Consider the following 13,654-nt stretch of genomic DNA (forward strand, 5'->3'; position numbering starts at 1 on the left):
AAGCAAATTTCATATGTGCCCAAATAAATAGTAGAGCTTTTTCGTATTTTCCAAATTTTAGCAATACCCAACATTAACGTGCAGCTTACTTTGTTAGCCCGTATTACAAAAACCACGTCGAACCAATAATTCATGCTAAATATAGCGCAGCACAATTATAAGTCAACCATCCATTTAGATCCGAAATCATATTCATTCACTAATACCATTTTCGAAGTGACATGCAGTTTTTGCTATTCAAATAGGGGACAGTTGTGTTTTTTCTTTATGAAGCTTTCTCTGCTCCCTGTCTGTGTCTGGGTGACGTCGACGATTACGCATATTTTCGCTCACACGTTATTAGGGGTGCTGTGTGTGAAAAAAATGTACTATTATAAATAAAAGGAGCTCAACAAAGGGATGGGAGAGTGATCGGGGTCACTAGGAAACGGCGGTTTTGATACGGATTTTTTTACCTGGAGCTCTGGGGGTCTCTTTTTGTAAATCTTTGGGTGCCGATTTTAATCGAACTAGCCAGTCAGTCTGTGTTCATCTGCGAAGATGATCACATGTTTTATGACTTCGTTTCTTGAAGTGCCCACTGGTCTAAGGAACGTTGAAATATTTCGGTGTACTTCAAGGTGTGCGCACGGAGACGCCTAAGTGACTACGAACTTTATAAACTTTTAAGTGATCGTTAAGAAAATGGATTTATCATCAAGGAGTAAGTCAAGATTTTTCGACTCTGGCATCGATCTTAGGCGAAAAGGTACATAGCTTTAAGAATGCGCTTGATAATTTCATCAGCTTTTATCCATGGAATATATGTACCTATAAGTTTCTTATTAGTGTTGAGGTCTTGTGATTGTTGTCAATATATCGTCAATATCTATACAGTCTGTGAATATAGTTAATGTAGATGGAGAGGGTCGCCATAAACGAGGCAATAACCAATGTTGAAGACAAATTGGAAAGTAATAAGGCAGTGAAAATGATATGGCCCCGAAACATATCTTTGTACGAATCTGTGAGGATGCCATTTACATTAACATATAAATGAGTAAGTTAGTGGACTGGTGTATGTTTATATGTATCGAATAATTTGCTATAAAATATTGGATATTCTTTCAAATTATAGCTCTCATTGATTGTCTATTAATCGAGAGTTTGTATAAATATTCTGATCAAATAGTAAATAATAATAGTGTTGTACAAGTAAGAAAATGGGAGGATAGAAAATAAATTGATGTCTTCAAGATGTATTCAAGTATTAAATTAGTTCAGATCCAGAACTGAAATTTACAACCCAGACACAAAGCAAATATAACAAAATATTGGTAAAGCAGACAGACGACTGCGCAGCAAAATCTTAATGCAATGCACTTATGCCAAGAAACCTCAGCACTATATCAACATAAAGCGATATTTAAAAGTATATTTTAAATAAACTGCATTCCTCGGTTGCATTGACCGCAAATTTACCACGAAGGCTGTTTGTCAAAATAATGACCATTCGGGGATAGGCAGAGCGCGGCAATAGCGTATTATTCAAAATTATTTATATCTAACAGTTATTTCTAACATCGACTACATATTTGTAGAGGTGATTGTTTTTATGTATATAATATTATAAAGAGGAAAGATTTGATTGTTTGATTGAATTAAATAGGCTCTGAAACAACTGGACCGATTTAAAATTCTTTCACAATTAGAATTTTACATTATCCCTCATAAACATAGGCTATATTTTATGATGTAGTATTGTTCTAATGTAAATAAAATATATTAAATTTTAATGTCTTATGCATATTGTGCCCATTTAAGCCAATTATTCCATATATTAATAAAAGTCCTATTAAGACCACTTCACAATGCGTCACATATATCATTTCATAATAACATACGCTCCTAATTATGTCGGCTTTATAGCAGTTTCAGTCATTCAAATCTCATTATAATCTCCAGAATGATCCGTTAAAACTTAAAAACGGGAGCGAGCCAAGAAAATCTGCAACTTCTATATTATTTATACCGGTTTTCAGTGTAAGGGTTGGCACCACTCCGACCGGACGCAGTTTTATGACCCTAGTTTTATTGCTCGGGGAAAACTATATCTCTTGTTACTCTGTCTGAAAAATATAACTTTGTGACTTTCTTAAAGTTAACTCAAATTGGGTAGGTTATGCTACCTTTGATTTATAAGTATCAGGTCAGTTTTATAGATAGGCAATGTTTTTTCATGAACTGAAAAATGTAAAATTATTAAAAAGCTCTAGAACAGATTTATTCCATTTGTCTTTGAGTTTTTAACTTCACCAGTAGTTAAAAATAACAATCAAAACTTTTTAATTATTCGATAACAATTGCAGATTTATGATCAAATATTATATTATAATGACCAGAACCGAACCGTGTTAACAATACAAAAGTATAACGAGAATAAGTCGACTTCATTATTTTTAATTATTACTTATAACTACCTCGCAAATTTAAATTCTATTCTTGTAGGCACGTTCCAATAAGATTTTTCAGCACTTATCAGTTATACTCATATAAATGTACATATAAAAAAGATAATTTATTTTTTGTTTGTTAGTGAACTAAAAATTAGTCGATTAATAGAATATGTTTTAAAGTCATAATGCGACGTATCTACCAAGTAAAATGAGCTAGATAATTTATTTTCATCTCGACTCAACTTGGGCAAAGCTGGGCGAAGCGACTAGTATATTATATGTATCGGTAATAGATACAATTGGTGGTAATAATTAGAGGCGGGCAGTTAACGGCAGCGACGGTAGAATTAAGATTTTTGCCATAAACTCCGCCGAGCACTGCTGGGGATTAGGGGTTAAGTGTCCGCTTTAACGGGGCAGTGATGTACCGTGCGCGTGACGATATCGATAGAATAGATTTTAGGAGGTAAGTAAACTTATAGAGGTTTGAGAGGAGCTCTTTTATATGTTTATTTGGTTAATCGTAAAGACTTTAATAATGTTACTTTTTGGGAATCGGGATACTTATTTAATGATTTATACAATTATTATATACTTCAGAAGATAGTATTAAACGATGCGATTTTTACTAATAATTATGTTCTATGCACAAATAATAATAATATCTATTTTTTTACAAGAAAAAAATAACTATTAATGTTAAACCTTTTTTCATCACTCAGTCATTTTAGTAGGTACGGATCTACTTCATTATGACTTAAAACTATTGAAGTAACAAACAAATTTTATGACACATTTAGAAATAACAAGCTACTAATAATCTAAAATATTCTGTTTTTAAAAAAATTCCGACCGAAAATGTTATAGTGTCAAAATACATTTTATCGATAAAACTGAACTGAGTCACATCACTATCGCACGTAGTGTAGTGGCATACAGTCCGGTGTGTCGTTTTTATTGACACTCGTACCGTGACAAATATCCTACGAATGAAGGCCTACAATTCTTTCTTTTACGTATATATATAAAATATATTTTCTTTTATAGTTATTCCGTATGGGTGACATAATTATCTAGATTCTAGAATAATAATTATGTGGCTGTTAATAATATTTAAATCATCTTTATACTCGAATAAATTCAAATGACGGTGTTACGGGTAATTTTAAACTGAAAATATATTTTGATAAGAACACGAATTATTTTAGACGTCATTAGCATATTTTAATTTCATTTTTCATGTGAATTTTCGAAAATATTTTTAGCAAAAATATATTTGCAGTAAAGCAACAATATTTTGAAATATTATTAAATGTAAATATTATAAATCAGTAGTTAAGTAAGACATTTAATTATAAATAACATATTTATATGCAAAATTTTTGTTTATATGATATAACTTATAAGTAGGTACTTCGAGCAAAAGGAATAGGCATTTTAGTTGCGGCTTCAAAAAATTCAATTATCGGCCAACCAATTTCAATAAAGATCAGCTTACAACAGTTACTTTATTTCGCGTAAAAAATAAATTTACAATTTTCATATCCAATTCTATTAAGGGTTGTCCATTTCCCCAGGCTCCATATCAGCTTACACCAAAAAAAGAAAAAAATTCAAATCTCTCTAACGAAGAGGGCAATACACAGGAGAGGTCTGTTTTCTTTGCCGATACTTGATATTAGATATCAGTAACACGATTACTGACCCGGCCTTAATTTGATCAGTTGTAGCCGCCATTTTTTTCTCTAAGGGAAGTTTACCTGCTTCGTAAAAACGTGGTAAAATCATAATTCGTTTATGTCAAGATAATAGGATGAACTTGCGTATTGTGGTCGCACAAATAATGAGTGGTAGAAAACATTTGTGTTTTTAATGAAAAAAAATGTAAGTAATAATAATAGTACAATATTTTCCTACCTACCTAAATACTTAATACTACCTATTAATAAAAAATGTTTTTATAAAACGCAAATGTCAAATTAGTACCTAGTTACCTATTTGCGCGCCAAAAAATTTACTTTTACTATTTATTTTTCTTAAAGTTGGGTATGTTTATTGTTTACCACTGCCCTAAAGCTTTATAATGCTTTGCTTTTAGTATTTTTAATTGCAGCTAGTATGTGAGTACATAGTTATCAGTTCATGATTATAATTAAGGAAAATTGACCCACTATATAAAGAATACCTGTTTAAATTTACTATTCTCTATTATTTTTTAACTTTCTTTTTTTTCATGCGTCGCCCACATAAGATTTACTCCTTACATTATTCGTTTTACCATGATTTATTAAAAAATAAATAAGACGTCACCACAATCATTGTACACTCAAGTAGGTACACCAAATTCAACATGGCGTCTTAAAACAAACAATAGCTTTGCCCCATCGATTATAGGTATATAGCAAAAATAAAGCACTTCATATACATGGGTTGTAATAATTATAGGTAAGGGGGTATGACGTCATTAGCAGGCTGTTGACATAGCCCGCCTTCCGCCTGAATAGCCAAATGTACAGGGCGTGGTATGAACCGTTGGAACAAACATGATACTCTTTTTTTAAATGTTTTTGACCACCATGATTTTTTCTTTCCTATTGGTAGGATTTACCCGCGTAAATTATTACAAGAGGTTCTCGATTCGTGGTTACTAATAAATAGAAGTCACTAGAAATCTTAAATATAAGTATTTTCACATAGGTACCTACATTACTATTTATTGTTACAATTATTTTAGAAACGCTTATTTTACCTACCAATACATGTACCACTAAAAAACTGATTTGGAACTTTAATAATAAGCAGATGATAATCACAGAAGAAAAAACTATTACGTAAAAACTATGAGCTTTGGCTCAGTAGTTTCAGAGAAAAAGCACGACATAGATTGGTATTCATTAGCATTTCCGCTTCATTGTATAGGCTTATGATATAAATAATGTTCCTCGAAAATAGTACGAATAAATCTAGTACCGTATTGAATAAGGATTATATTTTATGCAGTAACTAGTATTTCTATATTTGAAATCGAAATACGGGGAAATAAATACTAATTATGTTCATAATCTTAAAGTTTAACTATAAATATTATAATTGGAATGAAATTTCACAGAACTGTTTTCAAACATGCAAATGAGCTACTTAATAAGTTTCAATTTATTAAAATAAAGCTTTTCTCATAAAAAATGAAAATCGAATTTAGAATAATAAAATAAATATGACGTTAAACTTTTTTTATTATCTGTACTTAGGTACGAACTTGGTACGAACGGTTTCGTAAACATGACGTTTTAATTTTTTTTTCTTTTTATTATCTGTAGCTTGCAGTAGCTGGCTGATAAGAGGCAACATTAAAAACAAAAACATCGCATTATTGAGCCATTAAAAGCATAAAACAAATCGCTTGAATCGGAATTCGCCGACACAAGGCTTTATTTGTACAGCCCTTTGAACTCAATGTCCATTTCCGACAACGTGGCCCATTCAATGAATACATATCAAAGACTATGATAGAATTGTCGCTTTCAATACGGGAAATAAATCAAAGTAAAAAACAAATTGAGCATTAGAATGCCGTCTCATAATATAAATTTCGAATTCCGCAACATCTCGTAGCTTCTCGAATCGAACTCCTTTTCAAATATTCATTTAATATTCACAATTCCGTTCTACAAATTACTTTAAATGGTCCTAAAAATACTTTAGGTATACACAATAATATCGATACGATATTTGCGAAAACACAATAATCAATAGTCACCCATATAATCATATGACGTTTCGCCCCCGCTATTCGGTATTATTTTTACCTCATGTTATTGTCGCTAAAAATGTGTGATTTGTATGGAAACTCACAATGGGGTGCCTGAGATCCCCTGCCAATTAATATCGGACACGGTGGTCAGGATTGTGTCAAATTTGGACACGTTTTTTGTTTGATACCGCGTTATGGATGGTCTGATCAATCTTATACGTTCTATACAAATTTAGTTTATATAGAAATTAGATGACATTGTAATTTCTATATTATGTATTATTTTTCGAAAATATTATATGCAGACATAGCAGCTTATCAAATTCCAAGTGACTTAATAATTTGCAATATTCCTTCGTGCAAAACAAGGCGCTATATATTTTTTAAAGATAAAAAATTATCCACTTTGGTATTATGTCTAGTTCGATTTCTATATTATGATCATGCTCAAAGGAGTTGTTAAAAAAAATTATAACTACACGTACACACACACATTTTCATTTTCATTAAAGTACAATATAACAAAATGAATATTAAATCTAAATTATACAATTCTGTAATTTAACTCAAATCCAATTAAACTCCGTAAAATCCAAAGACACATCACATGTAACAAGATACAACAATTTGTAAACCAACATTGCAATTATTAATTCACATGACGACGGTAACTTCACGCAAGTTTCCATTGACCCTATGTGAAAAAACAAAACAGATTTAGCTCCAGAACGTTGGTAACGAGCTAATTTAAACTTTTCGGCGCGAACCTTTTGAAGGGTGGCACCCCCGTCACCTGAGGCGTTTGACAGTTCAGGCTAGACAGACGTTTTCAATAAATCACAGATAATGTATAGCTGGGATGTACTCAGTTAAAAATGTTGACATATTTATGTAGGTATGCTTCGTTTTAAAATTAAAGGAAAGGGATCAAAGGTATATGAAATACAAACTTTCTATGTAACATGCTACATTCGTATCGAATAAAAAGTTTCGTAGAGTTAATAGGTATATAAATAATTATAATTAAAAGCTAATAAATATATTCTTGGATAATATGAACTAAAGTACAATAGGTTAATATACACAATTATACAATTAATATTATAAGGTAAACCTTCTTTCCAAATTGCAAAATAAACTTAGCTACGCCTCGCCTGTACAGATTTCAACTACCAATGACGACCAAATTTTAAACCACATTGACAAATCAAACCTACCAAATCCTTACAATTGATGCACATTTATCAAACCTCAACACCATATCAATAAAATCGGTTCGATCAGTGGGTGTATTTGCCCATCGCGCATGTACTGACCACTGTCCACTCCCGCCCGGGGGTGTGGCTACCTGCTAACAAATAGATCACTAAATTCTCATATTTCCCCGGAAAACGGACGCGATAGGGTTCCACTTGATAGGGTTTGACGGCTATGTATAGATTCGGTTAAAGGTGTATATCGTAGTTGTATAGATTAGGTTTATGTTTGGAATAAGTAGTTAAATGAAATGCTACTCAAATTGCTTTCAAATATTTATTTTTAACCAAAATAAATCAGTCTTTCACAATACATGTAACGATAGATATTGATCAGCTTTAAAACTTTGTGAAACAATTAATCAAGTTTATAATCCAATATAAACTTTAATTCTTAAACACATCCCACCTAAAATCAAACCCCAGGAAATCTGGGCTAAATTTCAATTAATTACAAGGAAAACTATTTATGTTCTAGTCAACATTGTAAAGCGTGTCTAAATTACGCGACATTCACTGTATAACAGTAATCATTCAACTAATTTGTAAATATAAAGGTGCGGCCACAACGGAAGGAACTATTCCGACGGAAGCGCTAAAAAACCATTTGCACCAGGACACGAGCCAAGCCGCTGCCTAAATAAATCAGAAAAAGCTACATCAATACCACGACACATTTACATAATAAACCCCCTAAACAAACTAGGTAGGACATTGCAAACAATGAGCGGGAATCATGTAGTTTTTACGCTATATTAATTTAGTACTCGAGTTTCAATCGACCCCCTGTACATTATTCCGTAAGAAAGTACCGGCCTACTTTCCTAACAAAGCGATTGAAGGAAAAATAATAATAAAAGCGTAAGGAATGTAAGGGAGTCTGCATAGTACTTATGTAAAATTAGCTCCGGCGTCTTTGATGTGCCGACCAATTGTGCGAGGCTTGTGAAAGCGCCTTTATAATTCCCAAGCGTCGATGCCGGTGTCGGCTTATTTATTAGGCAATTAAATTCTTTACTCGTATGTACAACAACTCATGTGGGTTGACGATTTTAGGAACCATAATGATCCAATGTACCTACTTACTCCCCGGAAATAAAAAAAAAATTTGGAAAATCCAAAAGTGCACGCCTCATAATTTTTTTTTAATAATTATTTATTAATTATTATTTTTGTTTATTTAATAACAATTAAACCACATCGAATCAGACCCTGAAAAATGAAAGGGTTCTATTCCTGAGCATACTCAAGCGTAAGAGAAAAAAAAAGACTCGATTAGTAAAGTATTTCGGTCGCTATCGTGTTAACAAGAAAATCCTCCGCACATACAGACACACGGACGTCCAAGACAGAACTTTTTTAAACTGTTTTTTAACTAGTTTAAATAACAATAAAACCGGCCAAGTGCGAGTCGGGCTCGCGCACAAAGGGTTCCGTAGCAGCAAATATAATAAATTACAGTTAAATCAACCTATCTCAAAAACTATAAGAGATACTTTGATCAAACCAAAAATCGTTGAAAGAGTTAATTAGCATGCATCACCTCTATTTTTTTTAGAATTTTATACCCCGTAGTTATAAAAATAGAGGGGGGGGGACATACTTTTTACGACTTTGAGAGCTGATATCTCAAAAACCGTTCACTTTAAGAAAAATGTTTTTTAGAAAACTTTATATCATTTTAAAAGACCTTTCCATTGATACCCCACACGGGTATGTACATCGAAAAAAAAAATTTCATCCCTCAGTTACATGTATGGGGGGCCCCACCCCCAATTCTTTTTTTTACTATTTAGTGTCATATTTTTGTAGCGGTTCATACAACACATATTCCCATCAAATTTCATCACTGTAGTACTTATAGTTTCCGAGTAAATCGGCTGTGACAGACGGACAGACGGACAGACGGACAGACGGACATGACGAAACTATAAGGGTTCCGTTTTTGCCATTTTGGCTACGGAACCCTAAAAATGACATCAAAAATATCATGAATGTTAAAAATAGTGTTTTTTCTTAATATGTGTGTGTATGTATTATCTTACAAGTGCAATCAATGTATGATACATAAAGACATTTTAAGTTTGAAAAATCAGATGTTTTGCGCGAAGTGACAGTAGTACCCACCTCAACGCTTCGCTTATGAGGCGTGCAATAATATAAGAATAAATATAATATCCAAAAATGATACCATTGAAGAGATTCCTTTTCAAAACAAAACACATTATTATAGTAGAGCCATTTTAATAGGCAACATTTGACAGTTCAACAAAATTCAACAACGTAACCTAGTAACGACGACATAGAATAACATGATATTTCGTTTTGTTAGAACTGCACATTTGCTTAACTTTTTTCAATTACGATTACATATTTATTATAATAATAACCGATATAAGTAATTTTAGGATTTGATTTTACTGATAAACCATTCTAAACATAATAAACAATTTCTGATTTAAAGAACTGACGTCGCTACAATTTTGTGTCAATAAACCTTTTTTCTTTTTAAATACCAGAGACGTTACTCTAAAAATCGAAATCTGACATCTAGAATCGAATGCATTGATTACTTGGGAATAAAAATTATCATAAATTATTGACATGTGTTTCAAGTTCGATTGACAAATGTTTCAAGTCCGTATCGATTAATTCACTTTAATCGATCTTTTTATGCAGGTTACCACCCTATGAAGATAAAATTGATAGACGTCAAATGTTGCCTATTAAATTGGCTCCACTATACAGGTTTTGTTTCTCCTCCTCAATAGGACTATAATAATATACATATAAGTCAAATTTATTATGACTAATGATTACACAACAATCAATTAAACCCATAACATCGGACGAATTAACATATAAATTACGTATTACAAAATAAAGGTCACACAAAAGAAAATTAGAAAGTGTCATTTCCTTTTGCAAATTACGGCTCTCATTACACATTCAATTATTCAAGTCAAAACATCGAGACACGGCCGTCACATCTGTTTTGAGCTATTAACTCTGCTGTCCCAATAAAGAACCCTCAAAGACGAAACACAAATTTAAGACAGTTATTATTCCCTTTGTCCCATTGAGAGATAAGTGGTCAATCTCACAACTGACACCTTCGACCGTGACTCGATGTAATTACATATAATTTAGCACTCGAAGGGTTGAATGCATCATTGTCCATATGTCACTTGGACTATATTTTAATATGGTGTTATTCATATTTTGACCTGTTTTTTGACGCTGTTGTACGCATGTCGACCACACGCACTTTTACCAAATTATGAAAATGGTATAATATTATGGTTTTAAAGAATAGTAGGATTTTAAAACGACGCAATTCTTTAAACTTAACTGCTCCTTAAATTGATATTCACGAATATTTAAATCAACTTTTTTAAATTTTCATTTTTTATACAAATCTTCTAGATCTCTCTAACGTAAATATTATTTCAGCGGATGCGGACAGCGCGGCAGAGGGCGGAGGCTCTCCAACTCCCGGAGTTCCAGCCGACACCCTCACATGCGGCGCGTGTCGGCGGGCCTTCGCGCTGGCTGACATCGTGCGGTTCATCCAACACAAGGTCTCCTCCTGTGATAAGGACCTCACCTCCTACCACTGCTTTAGTGCTGGTACGTCAACATTTGTAGCTATTAACTATTTATGTTTTACTCCGAGGAATTAACTTAGTACAGATCTATATTTATGTTTTTTTTTATGCTGCTGTATTTAAAAATGCTTCTAAATATTCAACAACTAAATATACTCTGTAGCAAAGGTAATTAAAATATGTTACGTAATTCTAGCGAAAACTGAGCGATAGAAACTAATTTCCCACACTGGCCTTCGAAAGGAGAATCGTATTTAAATTTGTAACAACGTTGCAATTATGGAAAGGAAATGAGTAAATTATCTATCGTACAGGTCCAAATTCCGACCAAGAGGATGGTTCAAGGCCTGGACAGTTGACGGGGAACTCCAGTAGCAGAAGACCATCTCTGTTGACTGCTAGGAGACCTCCAAGCAGTCGGGTCCACACACCTCCCTTGGCGAGTCCGTCGATAGCACCTCCTGACTTATTGGAAGATGGTGGGGCATCTAGCACACCTAAAAGATTACTGGATGGTAAGTTCAAATATGTATGTTCTAATATTATATTTTTAATACCTGTTTTAAAATTTTGTCAATTACTACATGATTACATTTCAATTACAATAGCCTTATCGCCTTCACCCACGATAAAATTTTGAAAACAAAATAATAACTCAAAACAAAGAAACTTTTGTAACTTTACTTCAATTTTACTTTCATCAAAAAGTAGGTTAACTTAAACGGTAGCGACTGAAAACCTAGCTAATTACTTCGTAATAAGAAATTCAATTACATATCTTGAAATGGTATCATGTAGAAATTAGTCTAATTTGGTTTGTTTATACTTTAATGTACCATTATATTTTCACTAGTTCGGACTAATTTCTATAGATACTTTTAAAGTGTTGGACTAAATAAAAATATATTATAGATGCAGATGCACATGTATCAACCCCCAAGAGAAGAGCATCAACATCACCGATGCCTTCAAGTTCCCCTGATGAAGACATCAAGCCGAAGATCAAACAGGAGCACATGGACACATCTGGGTCTCCCGAGGACACAAAGAAATCAAGAACAGAAATGGCTGACGCTGAATCAAATACAATGCATAGTGGTAAGTTCCTACTGAAAATTTATCTGCATATGCAAACTATTTCATATTTAATGTTGCTCAGTTGATCACCGAACGGAATCTCTTAACCACGCTTCTCGAAATTATACTTATTTACAATATTTTTTTTCTAAACAGTTAATTAAAATTTCTACAGTTTTGACCTAAATTATTTAAAGTTAAAATAGAAGGTTATCAAAGGTACTAAAACGATTAGGTACGAATAAGAGTAATCGAATTTAAAACCAGTCCAGCACGAAAGCTTAGATCAACTATAAAGTTTTGGTGACAAAAAATTATCAATTGATACAATAGCTCGATATTATAAAGCCCTTTCCGTTCAAATTAACTCAAAAGAAAAATGCCATCGTGTATTCTTGGCCCGATTTAGTATTATTAATGATTCTTTCAATTCGCTGTCAGCTTCAAAGGATTTTGTCCATGTAGACAATTTTATCGTTACGCTTAAGCCTTTGCTACATTGTGTTCGTGCAAGATGTTGCACAACAACAATACTGGACAGCGTTCGTGAAATGCTGATGTCATCGTTGTATCATACATTTGGGATTTTGTTTAATCTTGTCATATATACAGTGTGTTCTCTGTTTGTTCTTTAATTCACAACAATCGTATTATTCTAAATCAAAATCAAACTTTTGTCCAACCTTTCAAATGTATATTCAAGTCGTCAAATCTTTTAAAGTATAAAGGCATATAGAAAACAACAATGAACTTAATAAAAATACTAAACAATGATCAGACGTTTAAGTCAAAGTAAAAATAAAGTGATTTAGGAATCCTTATCATAATCTCTCAACAGCTTAACAAATACACGTGAAAAGGAATCGTTCGGAACATCTGTATAAGCCTTGCATAAGCGCAATCTTGCGGGGGTGGTTCGAAAAATAATCTATCCGAGCATAACCCTTTGTACCAGCAGATGTGCCGTCATTTGACACTTTTGTATTAAACCGTTGCACAACAAAAGCTTTCTTAAACCCGAAAATTGTACAACGTTCAAAATTTCAACCCGCATTTTGCCAACTGCTTTGTATAAATGAACGGTCACTATAAACAAGTAATACAAAAATTAAGCGAAAATAACGGCGCTAAATGGCCGTGGAATTTTGCAATCCGAAAAATATAAAGGACGTTAGAAGTTCTGCCACAAAACGATTGCGTTATCATCCAAATGTCAATTGCAGGTTTCGCTTCAACACCAGTTGTTTCGGCTTATTGAGTTTATCCTAAACGCTGATATTAACCCCTTCGAGTGAGCTGTCAAACCAGCTACATTCAATAACGTATGAGGGTCCGTTTGTAATAAAATTATATGATATTTCATTTACCGAATTAAGTTGAATAGAAACAAAGCAATCGCGTCTATAAATCTACTAGTTCGTGCATATTGTCAAAATAAGATCATAACTCTAACATTGAAAAGATGCCCCGAACGTGCCGGTTAAAAAAAAGATCGTAAATTGAATTATAGTATTTTATACATATTAA

At 32.8% G+C, this 13,654-nt stretch overlaps 1 protein-coding gene across 1 annotated transcript in view; it reads left to right on the forward strand.

The window, feature by feature from the left end:
* Positions 1 to 13,654, forward strand: part of Cph (BCL11 transcription factor chronophage) — a 34,602-nt gene that overhangs the window by 9,468 nt on the left and 11,480 nt on the right. The window contains exons 2-4 of the mRNA XM_089697472.1: positions 10,896 to 11,072; positions 11,365 to 11,565; positions 11,963 to 12,148. Of these exons, the coding sequence (XP_089553598.1) occupies positions 10,896 to 11,072; positions 11,365 to 11,565; positions 11,963 to 12,148 (564 nt within the window). The remainder of the gene's footprint in view (positions 1 to 10,895; positions 11,073 to 11,364; positions 11,566 to 11,962; positions 12,149 to 13,654) is intronic.

Source organism: Colias philodice, chromosome 7 (genome assembly GCF_061535455.1).
Source record: "Colias philodice isolate Cphi_HAF_F1 chromosome 7, ilColPhil1 Martin Lab GWU primary, whole genome shotgun sequence".
Classification (NCBI taxonomy): domain Eukaryota; kingdom Metazoa; phylum Arthropoda; class Insecta; order Lepidoptera; family Pieridae; genus Colias; species Colias philodice.